The sequence below is a fragment of the Tripterygium wilfordii genome, chromosome 11 (assembly GCF_013401445.1).
Source record: "Tripterygium wilfordii isolate XIE 37 chromosome 11, ASM1340144v1, whole genome shotgun sequence".
NCBI classification, from domain to species: Eukaryota; Viridiplantae; Streptophyta; class Magnoliopsida; order Celastrales; family Celastraceae; genus Tripterygium; species Tripterygium wilfordii.
This window is the reverse complement of record NC_052242.1, coordinates 1,576,521-1,601,395: the sequence shown is the minus strand read 5'-3', so window position 1 is coordinate 1,601,395 and position 24,875 is coordinate 1,576,521. Positions and strand designations below refer to the sequence as shown.

General features: G+C 36.9%; 3 protein-coding genes across 7 annotated transcripts; all 3 read left to right on the top strand.

The window, feature by feature from the left end:
* Positions 1-168: 168 nt before the first annotated feature.
* LOC120009321 (probable ubiquitin-like-specific protease 2B) lies at positions 169-12,112 on the top strand. Its single transcript, XM_038859862.1, has 16 exons — positions 169-450; positions 1,790-2,124; positions 2,272-2,359; positions 2,454-2,503; positions 3,152-3,337; positions 3,431-3,506; positions 4,751-4,859; positions 5,702-5,758; positions 7,049-7,180; positions 7,472-7,672; positions 7,758-7,813; positions 7,905-7,998; positions 9,028-9,118; positions 9,751-9,870; positions 10,215-10,634; positions 10,966-12,112. Exons 1-16 carry the CDS (start codon positions 318-320, stop codon positions 11,740-11,742), a joined length of 2,925 nt encoding a protein of 974 aa, XP_038715790.1. The 5' UTR covers positions 169-317; the 3' UTR covers positions 11,743-12,112.
* A 410-nt stretch (positions 12,113-12,522) lies between these two features.
* On the top strand, positions 12,523-16,455 carry LOC120009858 (O-fucosyltransferase 31-like). 2 transcript variants are annotated; one of them, XR_005470753.1, is made up of 11 exons: positions 12,523-12,832; positions 12,942-13,004; positions 13,129-13,210; positions 13,337-13,407; positions 13,552-13,640; positions 13,732-13,935; positions 14,402-14,669; positions 15,026-15,253; positions 15,450-15,647; positions 15,947-16,223; positions 16,318-16,455. XR_005470753.1 is itself a non-coding variant. In XM_038860585.1 (10 exons), exons 1-10 carry the CDS (start codon positions 12,698-12,700, stop codon positions 16,163-16,165), a joined length of 1,557 nt encoding a protein of 518 aa, XP_038716513.1. In that variant the 5' UTR covers positions 12,523-12,697; the 3' UTR covers positions 16,166-16,274. The 2 variants fall into 2 exon arrangements, 1 of the variants encoding a protein (XP_038716513.1); XM_038860585.1 differs by lacking the exon at positions 16,318-16,455 and having other exon boundaries at positions 15,947-16,274.
* A 223-nt stretch (positions 16,456-16,678) lies between these two features.
* Positions 16,679-22,802, top strand: LOC120009857 (kinesin-like protein KIN-4C). 4 transcript variants are annotated; one of them, XM_038860581.1, is made up of 13 exons: positions 16,679-17,240; positions 17,316-17,444; positions 18,071-18,184; positions 18,263-18,379; positions 18,480-18,560; positions 19,176-19,247; positions 19,410-19,503; positions 19,597-19,628; positions 20,121-20,194; positions 21,078-21,140; positions 21,267-21,411; positions 21,572-22,003; positions 22,383-22,802. In XM_038860581.1, exons 1-13 carry the CDS (start codon positions 17,085-17,087, stop codon positions 22,497-22,499), a joined length of 1,626 nt encoding a protein of 541 aa, XP_038716509.1. In that variant the 5' UTR covers positions 16,679-17,084; the 3' UTR covers positions 22,500-22,802. The 4 variants fall into 4 exon arrangements, with proteins under 4 accessions (XP_038716509.1, XP_038716510.1, XP_038716512.1 ...); XM_038860582.1 differs by having other exon boundaries at positions 17,111-17,240; positions 17,311-17,444; XM_038860584.1 differs by having other exon boundaries at positions 17,129-17,245.
* The last annotated feature ends 2,073 nt before the right edge of the window (positions 22,803-24,875 follow it).

The following is a 24,875-nucleotide window of genomic DNA, read 5'->3' as shown; positions in this document are numbered from 1 at the left end:
TGTAGTTTGACTGTTGGCTTTTGACCTTTGGTCACTAAAACAAGCAAAGGCTGCATAGTAGTAGTATGCCCGTCAACAAACCTCTGATCTCTCCGTCAAACTAAAAGCAGTGCTTTCCACGCTCTTATATTGACGCGTGAACCATAACGATTAGTCTCATATGTAATTGGCTCCTTCATTGTACGAAAATCGGGTTGGTGTCTCTTCCGGTCTTCTTCTTCTTCTCCTCTTTCTGGGAGTACCGATCCCTCCGTCAGTACTCACTTCACCGTCTGGTCAGGTCCCTGAGTGAGCTTGATCCCTTCGATCCAATCGTCATGAAGAACGGTCTGGAGGTTTTCGATTTCGCTGAAGAAGACGAGTTGCCGGAATTTGTATCCAAAAGAATTTTGGGAAAGTATAAAAACCCTAACCTCGAAAACCATGAGATGTACGATTCTCATGAATTCGGTATGTCTTTTATTGCTCGCTAATCCTGTTTGAGCTTTTGTTTGGGTTTATAATCCGGATTAGGGCTTATCATTCATCGTTGCGCACTTTTTTTTTCCCCATAGTGTTCAATGAATGGGTACTGTTGAAGTTGTGTTGTCTTTTTTTTCCTTTTGTTATACGTTTTGTGATTGAATTGAAGGATTGCATCATAATTTGTTGCGTGCTTGGGTAAATAAATTTTCTCGTGTTTGATATGCCTTGTTCTGTTACTGTAATGCTGTGGATTATTAAATGAGTGTTTTCACTTTTTATTTTCGATTGTTCATCAGTACTTTAGTTTCCCGTGAAATTAGGGTTTTGATGCGTTAATCTGTTGCAGGTTATTGTTTATGAATTTATGATTTATGTGAGAAAAAGAATTGACATGTCTAGTGAAATCTAACTTTGAAGTTTGAAGTGGGTTCGCGAAAATATGAAATTTCCTTCGTAACTTTTATTTTTTTGTTGTACTTTTTTTTTCTTCCCAATTATACTCATGGCAGAAAAATCCACAACTATATCTACACTATCACCGTAAGGGTGTTTAGTGAGCATTTCCAATGCCATTCAGTGAGCAAATTGTAGGTGCTTGAATTTGGGTTGCTTGGTGTATGCTACATTTTGCAGCTCTCCTCTTTAGATTTCAAATATTGTTACTTGACGAACAGAAATTAGCTCGTACGTGGGTCTGATACATCATTCTAGTGTTTTTTATTTTTTTTATTTTTATCTATTCTAATTACAAATAATATGACTAGTTATATTTTGTGAGCCTTTGCAATTTTTTATGCACCTTGCTATTTAGCATTTATTGTTTGTTTATTTTTTTACTTTCATGTTTAAGATCTTAGCCAGTGTTCCTGGACACAGGTCATTAACGTTTGAGTTACTTTAGGTACCAAGTTTGAGCTAAATTTCCCACCTTGGCCCCAGCAAGGCATAAATGTATCGTTACAGCCAGAATCAGTAAATACATGTGTAACGTATTTGTCCCCTAGCATTAGTGCTTTTGGTGTGAATAATTGCGGTTAGAATTATAAGACTCACCGAAACTCCTTATATTGGGATTCACGCATGACGAATCATTATAAACATTTACACCCGAGCCACTAGTTGGAGTGGTAAGGATGGTGTGTATTACCCTGGTGATCAAGGTTCGAATCCCCCCTCTCCCGTTTCAAAAATCATTATAAACATTTAGTGGTTTTTCGTGATAAGTTTATCATTTAGTCATCTCAAAGTTGTTGTTAAGGATAAGTAGAATTGTCATAAGTATCATTGCCCCATTTGTTTACGAGTTTATAAAATCTGTTTCCAGTGGCCCAAGGAACCAGAGTTTCAAAGAAGGAAACTGTTGAGGCACCCTGTATAGATATTGACGCTGTTGAAAGTGATCGGAGTTGCGACAATGCTATTATTACATATGACCATCTGAGCAAAGGTGGAGATGACTTCACCATTAGAGAACAAAATTCTATGTTGGGGGTTGCTTCAGAGTTGAGAATGATAAACGAACCTCATCATTGTGCCATATTAGATAATCATGAACGTGTAAGTTTCTTTCTCGAACAGGAGAGAAGAGTTTCATTTCCTGAAGAACCTTCACCGGGGAATAGCCAATCAAATTGTTCCTTTTCAGGCACTCCAACAAGTGTACGTTGGCTTCCTTAGTTTAATTACATTCTGACTCCAGGATTCAATTAACTGTCCTTCCTTTAAAAAAAATTCCATTCAAAAACTTATTTGCCTTCTGGGAACATCTAGCTAAAAGTATTTGTTCTCTTCTTGGATATTGTGCAGAGTGATCCACATGACGTGAAATCATATGCTGATGAACGCTCAACAGAGAGTTCTCCATCTAGTCCTGTTGATATTGCCGAAGACAATGGTATTTTCTCCTGATACTTATCTATGTTGTAGTTTATTTCCATCATCTACTCATGTTTCTTATTGGACTGATCGTATTTTCTGGATGATTCCAGTGTTTCCATATGGCAATGCATCAGATAATTGCTTTGGCGAGCTGGAAACGGTAAATGTCTCCTCGGACTCCTCCATATGATGAATTTATACTGTGTCATAATGAACTACAGATTTCTTTGACGAGTTGGAAATGGTATAATGTCTTGCCTATATGGTGAACTTATGCAATGAGATAATGAACTACTGGGTGGCCATTGTGTTTCATTTAGAGATCTGGTATTTTTAGTTGTTAGACATAGATTTTGCCATAAGGTGTTAAGTCACTTATTATTGTGTGTAATTATTTTTTTGGGTTGGTTTGCTTCAAAATCACCCTTTAAGCTATTCATTAATTTTTTCAGGTTCTTTCTAAAAGTATTAATATGAATTTTCTCGTCTCTTATTTTGATTTGTTTGATGCTCTTAGTTACTTCATTTTATCATTTTTGGTGCTATCGTTTTACCTGCACTGCATAAATGTTGTAATGCTGTTACAGTTGGTGTTTGTTTATGGTATCAAGGCTCTGCTTAGTCATGTTCTTCCTTGCTAGTTTTCTTTACATTGTCTAGTAACTCTGCAAAAATATCCCTGTTATTTTGTGTTGTACTTCTTATGTCTTGTTTATCCTTAAACATTGCTTGATGATGGTGTGCGCTGTTGTCTACTTGGATGATTGAAAGCTTTCTTAATATTGACTATATCATTTATTGCGATCAGGATGACATAGATATTGTGGTTGATTATGTTGAGTATCGGGGCAATTATTCTACAGGAGGCCTCATAACTTTTTCTGGCCTTGGGATCAAAATTAATGGTTCAATTCCACATGAAAACCAAGGATTCTTTAGCATTGAAAGAGGAATAGACGATATTATTGACATCAAGTCCCAGCATATTCAAAGAGTGAGTTCAACTTTCATATTGAAGATAACCATTCTTGATATTCCAGTACACTTAATGTTAAAAGTATACAGTTTTATGTTTTAATATATTCAGTTTGGGCCGCTTATGGTAAAGCTTCGCATGATTTCAAGGGATAAAGAACATGTTGATAATGCCCATGGCAGTTCAGGTTGGTGGCCTTGCACAGTTTCCTTCGTATCTTTCTTGATTGACACTGCTTTTTTTTCTTCAAGAAATTGATTCTTTTTATTTTACTATACATTACATCCATCCATCACTCATTTCCTCTTCTATCACATCTTCATCAAGAGCGCGCTAATTATAGAAAATCCCATTAGATACATGCTTATCCATATCATTTGCAGCAATAATTTTGTTTATTCTGGTTATTGACAGAATATTCTGGCTATTAGGGAAGCGTCTATTTTGTTAATACATTTTGTATATTCAGCTCCTCCCTGCCAAAAAATAAACTCTGTCAGAGAAGTTGTCTCAACTGTTGTGAGAAATATATGTTAATTTACTTTTATGCTTTGCTATTACCAGTGGTGTAAATGGAAAGGAATGCAATAGGTTGAAAGGATTAAAGAGTCGATGAAAAGAGCATGTTCATCCTCCATGCTCTTTTACTTCTTCCATCATTACTAATCTCATTAAAAATGCTAATATTTATCATATTTGATAATGGTAATCTTGACGATGCCTCACAGTATTTTATGTTGTCTATTACCTTTCTGCTGGAATTAGAGAAATTAATGTTGGTTCCTAGTTTCTTACTTTACTGTATTTCATATCCCTCTTCCAAATAACTGAGAACGTCCTTGGTCCATCCTTCCCTTCCTTTCCTCCCACATGTCCTTTATCTTTTGCTTAATGCAACAGATGGAAAACTAAATAGAAAGGATTGGTTGGCGGAAATGACAAGACAAGGGGAAGAAAGTGGCCTTCAAATCCTACTGTACTAAGACTAGACAGACGGAACAGTGAAATGATAAATTTGCAACATCCTTATGATGGTGTTAATTTATCGCATTTGGAAGAATAATTTCAAGCCTCCTCTTGTTTTATGGATTTTGGCAGTTATGTGTAGAAAGACATCAATATTTTCATCTTTTGTTCTCCTACCATTAGGAAAGTTTTGGGATCTTTCTCCTCCTTCCTTGCATTCGTTCATATGTGTTTATTCTTCCCTCATGGGTCATTCGAAAAGCAAGTTTAGTGAAGACTGAATTAGCTTTGATCAAGGTCGTTATGTAGTTTCTATTCGTATATCTATTGGTTTAATTTTCTATTTACTTTTTTTTGGGACTTTCTTCACCAATTTGATAGCATGCTTTCAAAATTGTTCTGAACTGCAGACTCCTGAATTGTTAGTTGTACAACTGATTTCTCTTACATAACTACAATTTTCAGGCATTGAAGAGGTAAATTTTGCAATATTTGATCCCAGCTGGTCCAAAAAACAAGAAAAGATTATGGCATCAAACATAAAATACTCGGCAATTTGGGATGTTGAGCAAAAGTAAGTTTCAGAATTTTCCTGACCGATATTGCTTTTGCATATATTGGTATTCTAGTGTTGTAGGTATATAAATGTCCTTGTTTTTGTGTAGACTGGACAATATGCTACAAGAAGTTGGCTCCCTTGGATAATGTTGTTTGAACCAGACATTGCTACTGGTTAATATTTTTTTTGTACATGTTGCGTTTGGCTATTTCTTCTTTCTTTATTGGCATGTGATATTAGTCGGTGATACTAACTTAATTTAAATTTATGATATAGCTAAGACTTTGCAACAATTAGGATTTAGGAATGTATTAATTGAAGACCAAATTGAGACTGATGGTTTAACAAGTTGGACTGGAATTGGCCTTTTGTCTGGCCCTAGTTGCCTCTCCTGCTAACAAATCAGGGAAAACGTAAATGTACTGGTGCTGTTGGTGAACTTGGGTTCGGGTGTAGTGAAATTGGGTACTTTCTGTTAGTTATTAAATTACAAAACATAAAGTGATATTGTAGGAAATAGGAATTGTTTCCCTTCTTTAAATGTTGATGGCGAAGACCATTGTGTCCAATACTAGTGATGGCAATTGCCACCTGTTTTGTGTTTAGTGATAATGGTCTGGTTTCCCATCCAGTCACGATTATGATGGTAAAAACAATACTAACTAACTCCCATATGGCATGTGAAGACTGTGGCAAGCATCAACTTTCGTCGTAATGTCTTGTTAGAAAATGTTAAAATAAATCTGGCACAAAAAGTCACAGATTCACTGAACTTGTGTTTTTCACTTCTGTTATTGTAGATGTATTTATTTGTTTAACTTTTTTTGCCCCTTTTATTTTTCCCCTCCTCTTTGTAGCACTGACGTGACAACAGATGGTGATGACTTAGTTAGAGAAGGGCAGTATTTTCCCAAGTGAGTGGAAGTCATCTCTCTCACCTTTTTATTTTCTCGTGAATGTAATTACTATTATCTTGGTTAACCCTTTTTTTCCCCACTTTCTCTGTTTACTTATATTTGTAACTTCATGCTTTCATTTGGCTGAATATGTTCTCTAATTGCGTTATAGTTCAGAGTGCTTTTGAATTTTTTGTGTTGTTGATGTCTTTGTTAATATTATGTGCTTATATGTTCTATGGACCATATGCCTTTCTTGACGTAAATAGCAAGCCAAGTTCATGAAGTGTCTTTTTTGTTGTATTTGTTATTGCTCATGAAATGTGTGGTGTTTAGAATCTTTTCAGGGAACGACCTATTCAACTTAGAAAGACGTTGAATTGACGCTATTGTTGATGTCCATAACAAACTATGTTTCATATCTTGTATTTGCTAATCTGTATGCACACAAATTTTCGTGATAGTTATTTTTGAATTCTTTAATTGCAACTGGGCTCTTTTGAAGTTGTCATAGTTGGGGATTCTTTGATATGTAAACAACACTCGTGCATAAGGCTCCCGCAATGAGTTGGGTCGGGGGCAAGTAAGATGGACGCAAACCTTACCCCCACATAATATGTGGAGAGGTTGTTTCTAGGAATTGTACAGTGACCTCTAGAGGTTGCACCCCTGTAACTCTTACCAATGGGCCATATGTTTGCCTATGGATTCTTTGATATATATATAGACACACATATGCTTGGGGGTTGTTTATGGTTCCCTTTAAGATGGACGCAGACCTTACCCCCACATAATGTGTGGACAGGTTGTTTCCAAGAATTGTATAGTGACCTCTGGAGGTTGCACCCTTGTAACTCTTACCAATGGGCCATATGTTCGCCTGTGGATTCTTTGATATATATATATATATAGACACACACATATGCTTGGGGGTTGTTTATGGTTCCCTTTAAGAACTTCTAAATCTCTTTGTGGGAAATTATTTTTTTTTACCCTCATCTTGATGGAGTTTTCCCTTTTGGGCTGTTGCCATCCAATGGAACAAAAGGGGAAGAAAGATACATCATGTCTTAACTTTTTACATAATCAAAGATTTTTCATTTTCGTTGTTTAGAAAAGGTAGCTCCAGTGACTTTTTATTTATATTCATGCATTTATTTGACTGCAGAAAGTCCAGTGTCTTTTTATGGATTCTTGTTATTTTGGTCAAATTGAGAATGAAATTTGTTATGTATTTCTATTTTCTTTGTTCGTGTGGGGGGCATAGGTGGATTTTTTGTGACCTGTATTGAATTTGGAATATTTCAGCTTTGACGAGGTTTTTGAAGATGTCGTCTATCCAGAAGGGGATGCAGATGCAGTTTCCCTTAGCAAAAGAGATGTTGACCTACTGCAACCTGAAACATTTGTCAATGACACTATCATCGACTTTTACATCAAGTAAGTACTTTGATTTCTGCTGCACCTTATGTAAAGGATGGAAACAAATTTTTACCTTTATACTCGCTTTGGATCAAATGAGCTATTTTACCTTTGGAGGTTGTAGATTTGATTTTAACCATTCTCATGCTGTTTTAATCTAGAAGCTACCAAGCTAAGGACCACACACAAACTAATAACTGAAAAAGGAGAAGAATTAAGATTGAGCTTCCCTGCTTTATTGTGCGCAGAATTTTGACCATGCTCTTTTGATTGTTCATGTAAAATGATACATATAAATTTTGTTGGCAGGTACTTGAAGAATCAGATCCCAGATGAGGAGAAAGATAGGTTCCACTTTTTTAATAGCTTTTTCTTCAGGAAGCTTGCTGATATGGACAAAGATCCATCTAATGCTTCTGATGGCAAGGCAGCTTTCTTACGTGTTCGTAAATGGACGAGAAAAGTGGATATATTTGGAAAAGATTATATCTTTATTCCCGTAAATTTCAAGTAATGAAATGTTCAATGGAACTTTGTTATTAAAAGGCTATCTTAGTGCATTTGTAGCTAATACGAATTTCTCATGGCCTTACAGTCTCCACTGGAGTTTATTGGTTATATGTCATCCTGGTGATGTGGTTGGCTTTGAAGGTATGTTCTTGCGTAAAAAAGGGTTTGTAGTTATTGTACGGTAGACTTTCAGTTTAGGAATTATCTATTATTCATTTATGTTTGTTTTTAGCTGACGACTTAGCCAAGTCTCCCAGAATACCCTGTATACTACATATGGATTCCATCAAAGGAACACATGCTGGTCTGAAGAATCTCATTCAAAGGTACCCTTCAACCTTCTGAAGATTATATTGTATGTTGCATTAAAAGAGACATGTATGTGGGCATTCATACTCGCACATTATTATCCTATTTTTCGTGCCCCACTGTAGGATTTTCTCTTCTCCTGGTAAGTGAAAGACACAATATTTTTGGGGAAGTTAGATTTCAAGCTTATGCCTGTTATTTCCCTCCAAAAATATTGCCCACATTTCCTTTGTTGTTTGTCTAACGATTCTTGCCCACTTCTGGGAGGTAGTGGGCAATCATTATTCCAACTTATCACCATAGCCTTTGCTGCAGATTGCCTCGTGAAAGACCTAGCATACTGCGTAATTTGGAGAATTTTTTAATATTTTGTTGGAGTGTACTGTGGTAAAAATTGAATCAGTCGAGCAATACCTGGAAAAAGGATCTGTCAAACATGTAATAGCTTTTTCTTTCTTTGACGGAGAATTAGGATTCTCTAGAGTTTGGGTAGCACCGGTCGAATATAAGATGTAAGAAAATAATATAAACATGGTATGGCCATGTACAACATAGAGATGTTAATGGAGTGATGTGAAAACTTGATAAAAAATAGATTAGAGTGGAATAAAAATGGAATAAGAAGGTCAAAAAGGTCATGGATAAAAGTGATGAGAAAGAATATGAGTTCTACAGGATCAGTGGGGAGCTTCGCTTTAGATCCCAAACAAATAGCTTGTTAATTTCTATTATGGATCCATGTATCTGGACCCAAAATCCAAATTTTTTTTGAATAAAGCTTCGATGATGATGATGATGGATAATTATCTTTTGAAGTATATTGAAAAACTGGATAATAGCATATCAAATTACTAAATAGGTGCACAGCGTATATAGTTTTAGTAAATGTAAAATATTCATTTACGATCAAATGGCTTTTTCCCTCCAGTTTAGTGACAACTAGTTTCGTTAGCTTAAATTTTCCTTATCCTTTGTTTTCATTTGTCAGATTTCATACATTTGTGAAAGTTATCCGTTGATGACAGCTTTGTACCTTGAACTGACAGTTACTTGTGGGAAGAGTGGAAGGAGAGGCAAAAGGAGTCATCGGAAGCTATATCTTCAAAATTCTTCAATTTGCGCTTTGTCCCACTTGAGGTATAGCCTCCAGTTCTTGCTAAATACATTTACTACTTTTGAGGGGGATTGGGGTGGGGTGGACAAAATGCTGTAAAAACTGTAGCTGCATGTGTACTGTAAGAAGGAATGAGTGGAAGGGTTGATCTCACCAGTTCTGTATGAATCAGGCATGATTGGTTTCATTTTTGAGTTTTTGTTTAGGAAAATTACTTTCCAGAATTAAACCGGAATTTTTTTTTGCCAAAGACAGCTACAGAATACTCATTTTGAAAATTTGATTTTGAAAACAAGTTCTGTTTGGCTGGATTTAACATCTTCTGTATGAGAAGGGGTACATTTAGATACATAGTAATAATCTCAAATGTGCTAAAGATTGAATCCTGGTCATTCTGTGTTCTCGTGAAGTTTGTCTTAACATTTATTTTCCCTATTCATTTATTAGATTGAAAAATGCAACATAAATGGCAATCTTGGTTTTTTTTTGTACTTTTCTATTTTCGGCTTTTGGGTATTTTGGCTACCTATTTTATTGTTGAGTGCATAATGGCTGTGTGCTCTCTCTCTCTCTCGCATGCGCTCGTGCACAAAGACACACACACATATGTTTATGCCGTGCTGTTAATCTGACGTTAAATTTATGGTCCATGCAGCTGCCCCAGCAGGAAAATTCATTTGACTGTGGACTTTTCTTGCTCCACTACTTGGAGCTCTTCTTGGCAGAAGCGCCTTCCAATTTCAGTCCTTTCAAAATAACCAAGTTCTGTAAATTTGTGAGTGGTTTTTTATGCGTTCATAGCTCCCTTATCCCTTTTAATTTTTAATGCCTTGGCCTTAGTGCATGCTTTTGCTCAATTGTTGTTCCTTTGATTTATGTTATCTTTCTGTGGGATGGTAAAATTGCCATCTATATAGTACGCCTCTTGAAAAAAAGTTATTTTTTATGTGGGATTTATGGCTAAAATGCCGTGCTGCTATTGGTTGGTTTCTGGTAGCCAGTCATTCTGAATTTTATGTATTAGTGCTTCTCTATGAACTTTTTGGAGGTGACAGGCTAATGTTAATGCATCAGTTTATATGGTATTTTTCTATATAGTGACTTCGTTTTTGTTGACAGCTCAATGATGATTGGTTTCCACCTGCTGAGGCTTCACTGAAGCGTACTTTTATCCAGAGGTTAATTTTTGGAATCTTAGAAAACCGTTCTCAGGAAGTCTCTTCTGCTGGGTGCAGTGATGAGCTCCACCATCCTGAAAATTATGAGAGAGAAACTGGTGTGGAGTTACTTTCAAAGAGGTGCAGTCCTGCAGTTGCTTGTAATGGTAATTTATCAGCTTCTCAATCTGACAAGGGGATTGGAATTACTCTCTCGGCAGCATCCTCTTTGAGGAATTCTCACTCCTTTAATGATACAAGCTTGGTTTTCCGTGAGCTGCTTGATCCAGGAACTAGTGCTGGGTCACTACTTGCAGAGTACCACTCCTTTGACCAGCCATCTTCTTACTACCATCTTAATAGCACTCTATCGACATTAGAGGTATTGACTATGTTCCGCTTCAGAATAATCTTTTATTCTAACAGTTATTTCCACTGTTCTCTTTGAATAGTGATTGTTAGAAGGATAATTTTATTTCTTGCAAAACCCTTTGCTTGTGATCTGTTTTAGGGTAATTAATTTATTCCTTTCGGAGAAATTTTTTATCTTCCCAATCCCATATCAATGCCGTGAACCACTCTTGCCTTCCCACCCTTTCCTTTCTGACAATAAAAATTAAGTGCTATACTTCCATCTTAATGCTATAAGACAATTCTCTGGAAGTTCACAACAATATTTGCAATTTAAGGAATTTGTTTTTGCCTTATCGCAGGATAATCCAGAGACCAGAGAGCAGTTTGCTTATTTGCCTTCTGAAGGAGCTCCTTTTCAGCAAATCGCCACTGCAGCAACACCTCAAGGCAGTGCTATTCCATATTCACTTCAGGGTTTTGGAGCAGAGGGTTCTTGGAACCCAGGATTTCCAGCGGAAGGAGCACAAGATAGTGTTGATTCATCCACAGAAACATCTCACGAAGCAACAGATGATTTGGAAGATGCGGGTGCCGACAAAAAGGAGGTAACTTATCAACGGTCTCCATCAACGGAGAACATTGTGTCGGACTCTAGTGAGATGCTGGATTTTTCCGTGGTTGAAGATTCTCAAAACCCTGATAAGTTGGATGATAGCATTGTGATTGAAGATTCTCAAGACCCTGATAGGATGCTTGACAGCATCTTGGTTGAAGATTCTCAAGACCCTGATAGGATGCTTGACAGCATTGTGGTTGAAGATTCTCAAGACCCTGATAAGGTTCATGATAGTATTGTCATTGAAGATTCTCAAGACCCCGATAAGATGCACGATAGCAATGAAAATGGTGACATCCCCTCCTGTGAAGAAAACGTGACTGAATTTTTTCTTCAAGACTCTAACATGGCAGGAAAGAGACTGTATCAAGAGACTGAAATGGTTGGCAGCATGGCAGTCACATGTGATGATGATATGCAAATTACTGAAAATGACGCAGTAGAAGAATCAGACCGACATGTGGCAAAGAAACTACGGCTTGCATTTCCTGCTGAGCGGGAGGATTTAATTCGCCATTAGTCTGCCAAAGGAGGATTGCTGCTTGTAAATTTTTCTTGGAGGTCCGCTTCAGGTCTCATTTACCCATTAATTATCAGCTTGCCGTCCATCCTATATATGTAAATCCGTGCTCTCTATAGGTACTGATGTGCCATTCATGGCTCCAAATATACCTGTTTTGTTTACAATCATCATGAAATAGTTTTCCTAAATTTTTTTAGCTACTAAATTTCAATTCCCAGCCAAAAGAAGAATGTAGAGAACTAAAGATTGGACATTGACGTTGTTTATGTTATTACAGTGTTTCAAACCTGCTATTTTACCAATGAGAGTCTTGGTGACTCGCACAGTTAGTTTGCAAGTAATAACAATAGTTGGTTTCTATCCTAAACTTGTTTTGCTCTCATCTGTTCAGTGTGTAACATTTGATTAATCACTTGGGTGATAGTCGAGTTGGTGAATCGTTACGGGTTGAGTTTTGATCCAATCTATAGTAACATCAGGTGAGAAATTTTTGTGCACACGGGGTCAGACGGCTCGAGTGTAGGGGCATATTGGATGTCTAAAAGCTTATTATGTAGTTAGGTGTAAAATTTCTGTGTGAGCGGACAATAGCTCTAGACGATCTGAGTTTATGCTCATATCGAATGTCTAAAGAGTAACAAAAAAATTGTAACATTTTATTTATAACGAGAAGTGACTCGGTTGACAATTGACTGAGTTAAGCATATGCGTGCTCAATGTTCATTTGAAGCAAATTTCGGAATGATATTTAAACGACGTAGTATTAGTGATCACGAAATTGTATGCCACCGTGGCGCTCCTTCCCTGTACCGCTTTCATTTCTTTCTACACTCCACACTTTGAAGTGATTACTAAACTTCTCGGATCACCGGCGCAGTGCTGATCATCCAATATTTGATTTGATTAAATCTGGCAAATCTAGGGTTAGGGCTTCACACTTGATTGGCAAAAGATGAAGTTTTTCTACAAAATCTGCCAGAATCAACCTCAGAGATTGTCGCTTGCAGGGCTTTTCGTGATTTTGCTCCCGGTTGCCCTTCCTAATCTCTTCGGTCCATTAGGCCGTGCTTCCCCTTCACTGTTCTCCGTACGTTGTGCCATGAACATCGTCAATTTCATCTGATAAGTTTTTCCTTAAACTTTTGAGGATCTGTGCATGTCGTATGTGTTATCTGTGTTTGCTAATTGTGTTTCAGGAATGGAATGCTCCAAAACCTGTGCACTTGAATCTACTGAAAGGTGCTTTCAATCGCCATACTGTAAGTAGGTGCCTTCTTTTCTCTTTCTTTCTTTCCTTGTTTTCAGTTCGTTCGATTAGTACAAGCCGTGGAACTGTTTTTAAATCATTGAAAATATAATTGCTTTTGTTTATTTCCTTTTCAGTCAATCAGACATGAATCTGAGCTCTGGTCTCCTTTACCCTATCATGGCTGGAAACCATGTATTGAGCCCACAACTGTTCCTTGTAAGTGTGTGAACGTTATACCTGAAAGGAAAACATGAAATTTCTCATGATACAGTCTGTGCTTGGTTCTATTTGGGACCGAGATGCCATCGAAATTTCTCATGGATTTGCATTTATATCTTGCAGCATTGCCAAGAAAATCTCAAGGATATATTCAGGTATTTCTTGACGGAGGCTTGAACCAGCAAAGAATGGGGGTAAGTGACCATGTCACGTATGTTGCAGGTTTTTAGGAGAATAGAGAAGACTAGCCTCTGATATGGTTGATGTTTGTGCATAATGCTTTTAATCATTTTGTCATGGGATATCTTCTTCACCATCTTTTTCTTGTTACTATTAAGATATGCGATGCAGTTGCTGTTGCCAAGATACTGAATGCCACGCTTGTGATCCCTCACCTTGAAGTAAATCCTGTTTGGCAAGATTCGAGGTATTGCATGAGTGGGTTATTTTTTGAAACCTATTTTTCATTTTTTTCTCGTCTTAGGGGACTGTCATTTGAAAAACCTCATTTTCTGCAGTTCATTCATGCACATATTCGATGTGGATCACTTCATCAGTGTTTTACATGATGATGTTTCTATAGTTACAGAGCTACCTAGCGAGTATTCTTGGAGTTCGCGGGAGTATTATGCTACAGGTATACGAGCTACTAGAATTAAAACAGCACCTGTTCATGCTTCCGCGGACTGGTATCTGGAAAATGTATTGCCCATTCTGCAAAGGTTAGTTAGGTTTTCTGATCCATATTCAGTTGAGAACTAGATTTTCCTCTTTTCTTTTCTTTTTTTCTTTCTTTCTGATGTTCATTTGCTCCACTATCCAATGTTTTCCGCCCCATGAATCATATGGCTAGGCTCTTCCCCTGGTTTCACTATAACTGGTATATTACTTTGTAGACATTGATGAAGTGAACTAAATTGCTTTCAGGTATTATGCTTATTCTTTGGAGCCACGAGCATGAAGAATCATGTTTATGTCCTACTCTCTAGATTCTCAAAACTGTTTTTTCTTTTGGTTTTGTACATGGTTTTCCTTTTGTGATACATCTATATTAATTTGTTGGCTCATACATTTTAGTGAATAAGTGGAGACTGAAGATCGTAGTCTTTGATAGGAGCTCTTATTGTATATACTTCTAGACTATAGTTCTTAACTGCTCATTATATTAGGGTCTTCTTATTGTTGCAGTTATGGGATTGCTGCAATTGCTCCATTTTCTCATCGCCTAGCTTTTGAAAACTTGCCTGTAAACATCCAGCGCCTACGTTGCAAAGTCAACTTTCAAGCATTAGTTTTTGTTCCTCATATCAAGGCATTAGGAGAGACACTTGTAAATCGCCTTAGATATTCATCTGGCAAGCTCCAATCTTCAGGAAATGAAATCCAGCTGGGGAGAATGGATGATGGCGGAAAGGAAGCGGGAAAGTTTGTGGTCTTACATCTTCGCTTTGACAAAGTAAGAATCTCTACCTCAACTACTTTAGGTAATTCACTGAGAAGTGAGAATTTATGAATGAAAGTTCTAAGCTCCTGCAGCAGCTTCTTGGACTGTATTAGATTATGAAATAAGCTCTATCATGAACCATAAAACAGTGTGTTTAACTCATTTTGGTGATTTGTTACACTTGGCACATCATTAAGCTTTTGGAGTCATTATGTAACTCTCATGTAATAATACGCGTCCACTGCCCATGCTCTTTTTAAAGTTCTAAAAAGCATCTGCTAACTGCTGTGTTGGACCTATCATAAACTTCTTGTTTTGATTTGAGCAAATATTTCTCCGTATTCTTTTCCTGACACAATCACATGTAGGATATGGCTGCTCATTCAGCTTGTGATTTTGGTGGAGGAAAAGCTGAAAAACTGGCTCTTGCGAAATACCGTCAAGTTATTTGGCAGGGAAGAGTCTTAAAAACTCAGTTCACCGATGTAGAGTTGAGAAACGAAGGACGCTGCCCATTGACTCCTGAAGAGATAGGATTGCTGCTTGCAGCTTTGGGCTTCAACAATAATACTCGCCTTTATCTTGCATCACACAAGGTTTATCTCCCTCTACCCCCCCTTCCTCCTTCTCTCTCTCGCCGTGGAGAATTGGAGATTACAATTGTTTTCTACCTTTTTTAAAAAGCCGAAGTTCTGCATAATTGACTGGGCTGACAAGTAGGATGTTCTTGTGGGTTGTCAGTGAGGAGCTCTCTTATTTCAAAGACTAAAGGTGAGATTGATGTTCTTTCAGGTTTACGGTGGAGAAGCAAGGATCTCAACTTTGCAAAAACTGTTTCCCGCAATGGAAGATAAGAAAAGCCTCGTCTCTAAAGAGGAACTGGCCAAGGTTGAAGGCAAGGCTTCTTTGTTGGCTGCGGTTGACTATTATGTTAGCATGCAGAGTGACATTTTCATCTCTGCTTCTCCAGGAAACATGCACAATGCTCTGGTAAACAATATCTCTCTCTAGTCTCTAGTTGTTAATCTATATATTTTAGCTCGACAGCATATATGTTATTGGAGAGGTTGTATAGATCAGTTTATTAGAATCCTGGGATCATGAGCTCTTCTATGGTCTCTGCTATAGTTATTAGTTAAGATAGGAGTGCGCGTACTACCAGCGTTAACCTTTTAACTACGATAGATATGATAACAAGACTTCCAAGTCATATCTCATTGTGTAAGAATTGAAACTTTGCTTCCATATCGAGTAATGTAGTCTAGTTGAGATTTTATTTCTGTTACCAGGTCGGACATCGAGCCTATCTAAACTTGAAAACCATAAGACCAAACATGATACTGTTGAGCCAGCTGTTCCTGAACAAGAGTATGGAGTGGTCTGAGTTTCAACAAGCAGTCATCGATGGACATAGAAGTAGACAAGGGCAGATAAGATTAAGAAAGGCGGAGAAATCCATATATACATACCCTGCTCCTGATTGTATGTGTCAAGCTTCATCAAAATAGTTGGGAGACTAATGTTGATCATCTTTGTAGACGTTAGCAAGCGCAACTCACTATGCTTGTATGTTGTTTTGAACTTTTGAGTTTGAAAGATTTATTTGTTTTCCTTATTGCTTCTTATTTCATTGAAATTCACTTTGAGCTCTCCATAACAGGATGATGGATGGGGTATCAAAGTGATAGAGAGGACGGTTATGTGTTTGCAAGACTTGTGTGGCATATATGGGAGAGTGCAAGTTGTTTTAGTACGTTTAGATAAAGTGCAAAATTCCTCAATGACTAGGGAATGTGTGTTGAGGCAAAACTTATAGCAATCTGGAAGAGTGGAAAGCGAAAAGTAAACTGTGTTGGTAGCTTTAAGATAAATTTTGGCCTAATAATGAAACCAATATCAGCATATGGTATGGGTGTTAAGAAAAACAGTAGAAACCAAACTGACTGTTAAACCGAAACCATGGTTCGTTATTTTCAAAAAAAAAATATTTAGAACAAATAATTGAAAAATCGAAATAATTGTCAGATAATAAATCCATTGATCAATTAAATTTATGTCAAAAATTATTAAAAAAAAAACTTACAGTAACCGACCATCTACAATTTACCGTAACCGACCATCTACATTCTTAGGATAGGGTTTATCCAAAATTTGGTGTTTACCGTTGAGGCAATACTGCAAGTAATGTACATAAATAGATTAAATGGCATGGATCCGGTTGTACGAAACCATATTAGATCTTATAAAAGTTTATAAAAAATCAAAATCCAGTATTTCTTTTTTGATTAAAATCAAGTATTTGAATTTCCCTCTTTAATATAAATACTTATTTATAGTTTACATCAATTCAAACTACACTGGAATTGCTAGTTGGAGTGATCAGGTCTGAATCTCCCTCTTCCGTTTTAAAAAAATTCAAACCTGTCAATGACACGTGGCTACTGGCTAGTGACAAGGAAATCGCAAGCGTCACAGGCTGTGTCTCACAGCAATGGGAAAAAGAGGGAAATCAAAGCAAATTCAAGAAGGGTGATAGTCGAAGTAAGTAGTGCGAGTATCGCCTCCCCAACCTCCGGATCCCAGGTGAGGTGAGATCAACCCTAGATCGCTTGATACGATTATAGTCATCTGATAATCGAACTTTCTGCCGCAGAGCAGAAGATGAAGATGGCGAATCGTCGTTTGAAGCAGAAAAGCGGGACTAGTTCCTCTTCACCGATTGTTGATGATAAAGGCCATTGCGAGAAGAGAATCAACGATTTGGAGAGAGAAAACCAAGCTCTCAAGGTGCTTAGTTCTCTTATACATGATTTGATTTTGTTACATGATTTGGAGGGATTTGAAGGTTGTTTCATTCGGCATGTTAGGGTTAAGCCTTATTTGGAAAGAAATGTTGAAAGATTGGATTCTAATTGAAAGCATTGGCACTGATTCGAACGTAGTTGAATGCAAATGAGGTTGATGCAGCCTGTTTTCTTTCTTGAATTTCACTGGTTCCTTACTTCCTTTTCATTATTGAGTTTAGTAGACGATAAGATTCACCTTTGCTTCTATTGATATGGAAATAATTTTCATGTTTGTACGAGTTGCTTTGTTTTAAGGTTTACAACTTCTTTGATCTTTGTGATGTGGGGAACAATGTATTATACCACCTGATGTTAGTTGAACTAAGTGAGCTATTGCCTGTTATTATTTTTGGTTTATATATGTAGATATGGAAGATTAGAAATGTGTTTTTGATTTCACTGACTACTCCAGCCAATATTGCAACCAGGATAAGCTCAGTTGAGCTTTTTTATGCATTTGAGTTGGTGGATCCTTTTCAAGGCTTTGAAGTCAAAAGATTGGTAAAAGTGTTTCTCCGTTATTAAGTATGAGGTGTTAGTTTCCTTAGTTTTCTCATGACTTTGCAGAAAGAAATTGAAGAACTGAGAGACAAAATGACCATTGTGTCACCGAATTCCGATGGTGGTTTTCAAAAGCCAAAGGAAGATGATCCTTACAAACTGCATGTATTTGTAGAGAAGGTGGATTTTGATTCACATTAATATTGTTTTTGTTATATACAGTATTTAACTTCCATTAAGTATATTCATTCTTTTCAGGTTCCGGAGTTGAAGAAAAATGTAAATCCACAATCTCAATTCTCAACGAGTAAGAAAAAGAATGACAAGTCAGGAAATCAGTTTCAAAATGAGATTAAGAGATTGAAGGCTCAAAAGGTGGCACTTTGCGGTTAACAAAATTGTTTGTGTGACGCTCGAGTTATACCTTACTTAATTTTGTTTGCTTCTAATATTATTTCCATCTTGTGTTGTTTAGGTTCAACTTCTGTGCAAGATCAAGCTAGATTCTGTTCAGTTCAGATTGTGTAAGGCTTCACTAGAAAAAGAAGTTATTCAGGTATCAAATTGCAATACATCATCATCCTTTCTTCGTTTTGGTGGTTTTCGGCATTTTCACTTTTCTTGTTAAGTCGGGTCACCATTCTTAGGAGCAGGTCTATTTCTCAAAAATAACAATTGACTAATTCTATTTAAATGTTTATGTTTCACATTAATATGTTTTGGGACGTGCTCAGAATTTCGTGAATTCTAGTCCCTATAATCATGCAATCTGTGTAGTTGGCGCCATTGCCAGCCATTGGTATTGGTATGACACAGTATTTCCTTATATACATGAGGTGATTGGTTTGAGATGTAGTTGTCCACTGCTACACAAACATAATTAAAACTTTGAAGTTTGGACTCAACATTGCTGGTAATCAATTCTCTAAACCTCTTAAAACATGCTAGGAGTTTCTGTATATTAATAAAAAAATTGTACTTTTATTGGTCTGAGTTTGATATTTTCATTGTATAGAAATTATGATCTTTGGCTTTTTTTCCAGCTTGTTATTTTCGTTGGAGTACACTATGGATTCTTATTTGATCAAATTTTGCATTATTAATCTGAAATTTTCATCATACCTAGATATTAAATTTCTATGTTATAAATCAATACAATCTGTGTCAACAGCTTAAGAAGGGGCAGAGGAGGAATGAGTATGAGATGCGTAAACTTTTAGCTTTGAATGAGAGGCAGAGGCTGGTAAGCTGGTGTTCTTTTCAAGTTTCAGTTGTCCTCCTTGATTCTTTTAGATTTTGATATATGTCTTCTCATCAACAGTTTCACCATCATTATTTATTCCTTTTTAAGGATTAACTGTTGGAGGATTTCTCTTTCTTTTATTGTCCAATACTTGAATATCAGGTGTTACAACGCAAGACAGAAGAAGCTGCTCTGGCTGCAAAGCGTTTAAACGAGTTATTAGAATCTCGAAAGGCTTTATTACGCAAAACATTTGGTTGGCATCTCCTGCTTCAAACATTTCATTTTTCTGTTCGTCTTTCATCACTATTATTATTGATTCTGTTACAATATATTAAATTTCATATAGGTGCTCAAAATAGCATCAAGCCTGGAATTCAGGTACACATAATTAGACAGATATTTATTTCTCATTTTAGTTGTGACTTTGGAGTTTTTGTGCCGGTACTGGGAATCTGGGACAGTTAATGAATACATTTTCCATGATTGTCCATACCTGTCTCTTGAATATTCCTTCCAGTTTCCAAAACTTCGAAATCTGGGAAATAAATGTTGTTGTAATGAGGATCATGTGTCTGCTTCAAGGGGAAGAAGAGATGGACGGACTTTATTTTGAATGATATATGTTACAGTTTTCATTGTGGTTTTTGTGATTCTGAATATGGTGAATGTGGTAGTTACTGTTTGCAATCAGCATTTTTAACGTTTTATGTTGCAGTTTTCAAGTGTGGTTTTATGCAATTATAGATATGTTGAATGTGGGTAACCGCGTGCAAATCGACAATACTCGAACTGATTTATGCTTTCTACAGTATATTGAGCAAGTTTGACAGTCTTCATGTGTTTTTTTACTCGTGATGGAAACATGTTCAGGGAATTGAGCGGGAGCTTGAAGTAGCTACACGAGTGAATGAAATACGTGCTGATTACGAACGGCAAATGGAAGAGTAAGATGAACTAGATTTGTTCTTCCTAGGGCTGACTCATTTATTATCTGTTAAGGAGTCTAGCATTTACATTACAATTCTGGAAAAAAACTCATTCCTTCGATCACTTTTCTGAAGCTGTTTTTGTTTGATTTATGCATTCCTGAAATGAGTTCATTAAAAGAAATGAAAAATTGGCTGGCAGCAATAGTTTTGAGTTCTGCTAGAAATTCCTTCATGTTTTCCGCCCCACATTTATAGCATCTTGAATGGGATTCTTCTCAACGAGGCTGGCCTGGCAGGCTGGCACTATTACCAAAAGATGGTGTCTTTGATGATTTGGCATGGCATCAGTTCAATATCTATCTCTAGAATTGTTGGAAGTCTTAGCTTATTACAATGATTGTGTAGATTGATTATGGGAGTACAGCTATTGGTTTTTATCTTCATCCAATGTTATAATACCTGCTATTTTAAGCAGAGCTGTTATTCATTTTGAATCTTTAAAATGATACTTAGACAAGTATCTATGCTTGTGAGCCTGCCTATCCGATTCATTGACATGAGCCTGACTTGTTCAAGCAGACAGGTGGGTTGAGATTTCTATCTAGAATTTTCTTCCTTCAATCATCAAGTTCGAATAAATATGGATTGCTAAATCTGCTAGTTCTGAAATTTTGAATGGAGGCTGCACAATTTCGAAAGTAGGCAAAGAAGTTTACCTAATTACCCTACCATTTAGGACCAAGATTTTTGATGAACTTTAAAACGACATGTAAATTTTTAATGCATGTGTTTATTCATAATATGCAAAAGTATTGCCAGTAGGATGCAGAAGAACTTTTAGAATATTTTATTAAGTAGTTGCACTGTTCAAATTGACTTAACTTATGCACTGTGCTAGGATGGCTGAAGAGGTCAGAAAATTTGAGGAAGAAGCGGAGACGCTAAGGGAAGAGAATTTTAGGTGATTCTCCAACTGTTGGGTCACTTCCTTTCCTTTTCTTTTTTCCCTATTGCATTATTATAAGGCCACTAATGCTTAAACTTGTTATGTGACCTTTTCTTCGCCCCACCCCGTTTTTGTTTGAAGGTGCCTGTTACAAGAAAAAGAAGTTGAGTGCAGAGTGAATGATTCAGAATTTAGAGACCTGAAAGAAGAAGTAATCAGATTAACCAGTTTAATTAGTCATCCGGAAATTCCAAAAGCTCAACATGTTTACCTGCAGATGCCAGAGGTTAGTGCATTTGACACCCTGCTTTTCTTTGATCTCCTTCAACTGCTCTTTTTACAATCTACCGGCACAAAAGCTTCAATTGGAGGAGAGCTTAATTGGCAGAATAGCCTGCCAATTTGAATGTACAATTTGTAATTCAGCCATGAATTTTGGTTACCAGGTAGATCAATCCTCAGCTTCTCTTCAAAGTGGTCTCCAATCATTGGGTGTGGACTCCTCTGGATCAGAATATTCTGGAGGAATCGTTGCTGTGTCAGGCAACCCTAAACCAGGAGTATGCTGCTCTTGTAGTAAAAGATCTCTCTGCAAGACCACAAAATGTGGATGTCTGGCTGCTGGGGGCATCTGTGGGACATCTTGTGGCTGTGCAGCTTCTAAATGCACCAACAGAGAAGTTTTTGTGGCCAATGCTGGTGGATCATCACAACCAAAGATGGTGGAGAACTATCCAGGCATCTTTGAGAAAGATAATAGTGCTATTGCTTCTCAAGGTGCAATGCTTCCTCAGAACGAACCAGTTGAGAAGCCTGCTGAGATGAATGAGGATTGTGGGCGAAGAAAGAAGCCTTTACGTGACATTGGCAATACTATGGTATGCTTCATACCCTCATTCAGTTAACCTTTTCTTTTCATCTAATGTGTTTCCACATGAAATTTTTTCTGCATCACAAATTAATTAGAGGATGGCAATATATATAAGTTGTTCACTGAGCTTTAAAGACTTAAAAGTTCTTTCATTTAGCCTGTTCTCCGCTAAGCTGCTTGCACCATGCACAAGCTTTCTACTTGAATGGTAATGACTCAAAATGCTTAATGTTACTGCAACCTCGTACGCGCATGTAGCATTTAAAAGTTACCCGTGTGCATGCTGGAGATTCCTCTTTGTCTTCAGTATTCTTATATGGGATGTGGAATAATTTTTTTGGCATTTTCTTCTGCTGTTTACTTATCACCAATCCTATTCTCTACAGATGAATACCAAACCTGTAAAGCCTGGCCAGAAAAACAAAGGGAGGAAACCAGTTAAACAACTTGATACTTCAGAAAATACAGAAGCCCCAAAGAAAGCTGACAAGAGAAGAGACTAGGCGACTAGCATATCCTTGAACCGAGGAAAGCTACGGAGCCAGCATATTAGAACAGTTGGCAATTGCAAATAGTTGCAATATATTGGGGCATGAATGTGTTTTTTTGTGACTTTTGTTGGGCCATGAATCAAACGGATGGTACAACAATGCCACTTCGGTGATCTCTTGTGGTTTCTCTCCATGTTGTGGTTGCTGATATTTGAATATTTAACAAAAATGCAAGAGAATGAGAAAATTAAAATGAGAAACCGAGAGAGATAATTGAATCGGAGCCCTTTGGCTCCCATTCTTTGCTTATGTTTATACCTTTGGTAGGATTTTGTGCTTTTGACTTCTATGCTTGGGTAAATTGGTCCAATTTGATCGAGTTGGATTATGTTAATCAATGAGAGGTGATTCGGTTGACAATTGGTTATGTTAGACATATATATGTTCAAGGTTTAAAAATGAGAATGGGCTTAGCCAATAACAATTCCAAAACTTCTAATGACATGGTAAGTGAAATGGGTGTGGCCCATAATGAAGGAGCAAGGCAGCAAGAGTAGACAATCCACTATGCAGGCCCGAGCTTATGAATAATTATAAGCCCATTACTCAAGGCCGAGGTTTTGAACAATTATAAGCCCATCACTCTGGCCCTATCTTCTTTTTCTTTTTTCTTTTTTTTTTTGATTTCTAATTCAGTTGCTCTACAACGGATTCGTCCCTAACAAAACCACTTTTTATTAATTAATATGTATTAAAAAAAAGAGATAAAGTCATTATTGCTGAAAACACTCACCAAACATTGATTGTGAATGTGATGTGTGTGGCATATATGTCATTAATGATGATAAATAGAACAAGTGTCCAAACTAATAATAATATATTATATTATGTATATACCTCTAAATAATTTGGTTATTAGATAATAAATATAGTGAGTTGGGGAGTGGATGGTTATTGTTTGTGCAAACATATCATGAAATAACGTAAAACTGCCACGTTCCATGGTAGTTGGTTCAGATAGCCAACGTCGTCATTGCCATGTACACATTATTATTATTTGTACTAATATATATATATATGTATGGTGGAACCAATTGTTACATGTCCTAATCAGCAATTAGAGTGTCTCAAATATATTTTTTTTTAAAAAATAACAAAATGAGAATGAGAGATAACCTGATTGGTCAGGTTGTCTGTTCAGAACTTTGAGATCCAGGGTTCCATTCTCACCAGTGGTGGATTTGGGATTTGAGTAGTTTTCCATTCGCTGTGTTGGCTTTCATGCTCCTCGGGCATGGGATGGACATGGCTTAGCGTGTGTAAACTATGGACCTTTCAAAAAAAAAAAAACAAAATATGTGGCCCTTCCTTCCTCTCTCAGGTTAAAGGCTATCTCATACATGCTTTTGCCCTTATCCTTTCTTTGAGGATGAGATGAGCTCCAATGTTTTAGGGTCAGGATTAACATGAACTTTACAATAATTAACCATAATAGGAGCATAAACAGGTAAGGTCGAGTCAGGGATAGGTTTAGAATTGATTTACTAATGTGGGACCCATGAACAACCTTAAAAATCCCTAATTGAATATTTATCTTGTTAGTTTTTTTTATTTTTTTTAATCGGGAACACCATCATAAAATTTTACTATTTATACATTTTATATGAGCCTAAACTCGGATCGTCAGACTTGCGTGCATGGAATTTTTTCACCCAACGACAATATAAATTGGGATAAAGTCCAGTTTGTGGACACAAGTCTATTAAGTCTATATAGTTTGACCCTAAAGAAATTCTCCATTAAACTATCACCCGAATGATAATTTTTCACCCGACCACAAATATAAATCGGGTTAAAGCCCCGTGCATGAACACAAGTCGATTAAGTCTATACGGTTTGACCCCAAAAAGATTATCCACTAAGCCATTGCCCGAATGATTATACGTTGTTAATCAATTAAGTTGAATGTTTGTTGATTGAATTTGATTCAAACATGGTGTCTTGAGTTGGATAAGTTCAATGTTTCTTGCTTAAAATAAAAAGGTTAGATTCAAAAATGGTGTCCGAGTGGAGGTAAGAAAGCCTGGAGAATCTCCGAATTCCTAGTTGAACAAAGTTACTTGAATTACCCACTCACGCAACTCCCTGGTCATATCTCACGCCACGTCACCCCGTTTTCCTCCCTCCCTCAAAACGCTTTATAAATCTGACCTGGCAATTTTTTGCTGGGAGAGCTCCGCTTATCTACACGCATCCCCATACTTACATCTACGTGTTCGTTTTCTGTTGCACGCAAGATCAAAATTCGTTCCCTGAATGAAACGTGTACGACAATGATTAGACCTAATTTTCTGGTCAAACAACAGCAGATTACAGTTGTGAATATTT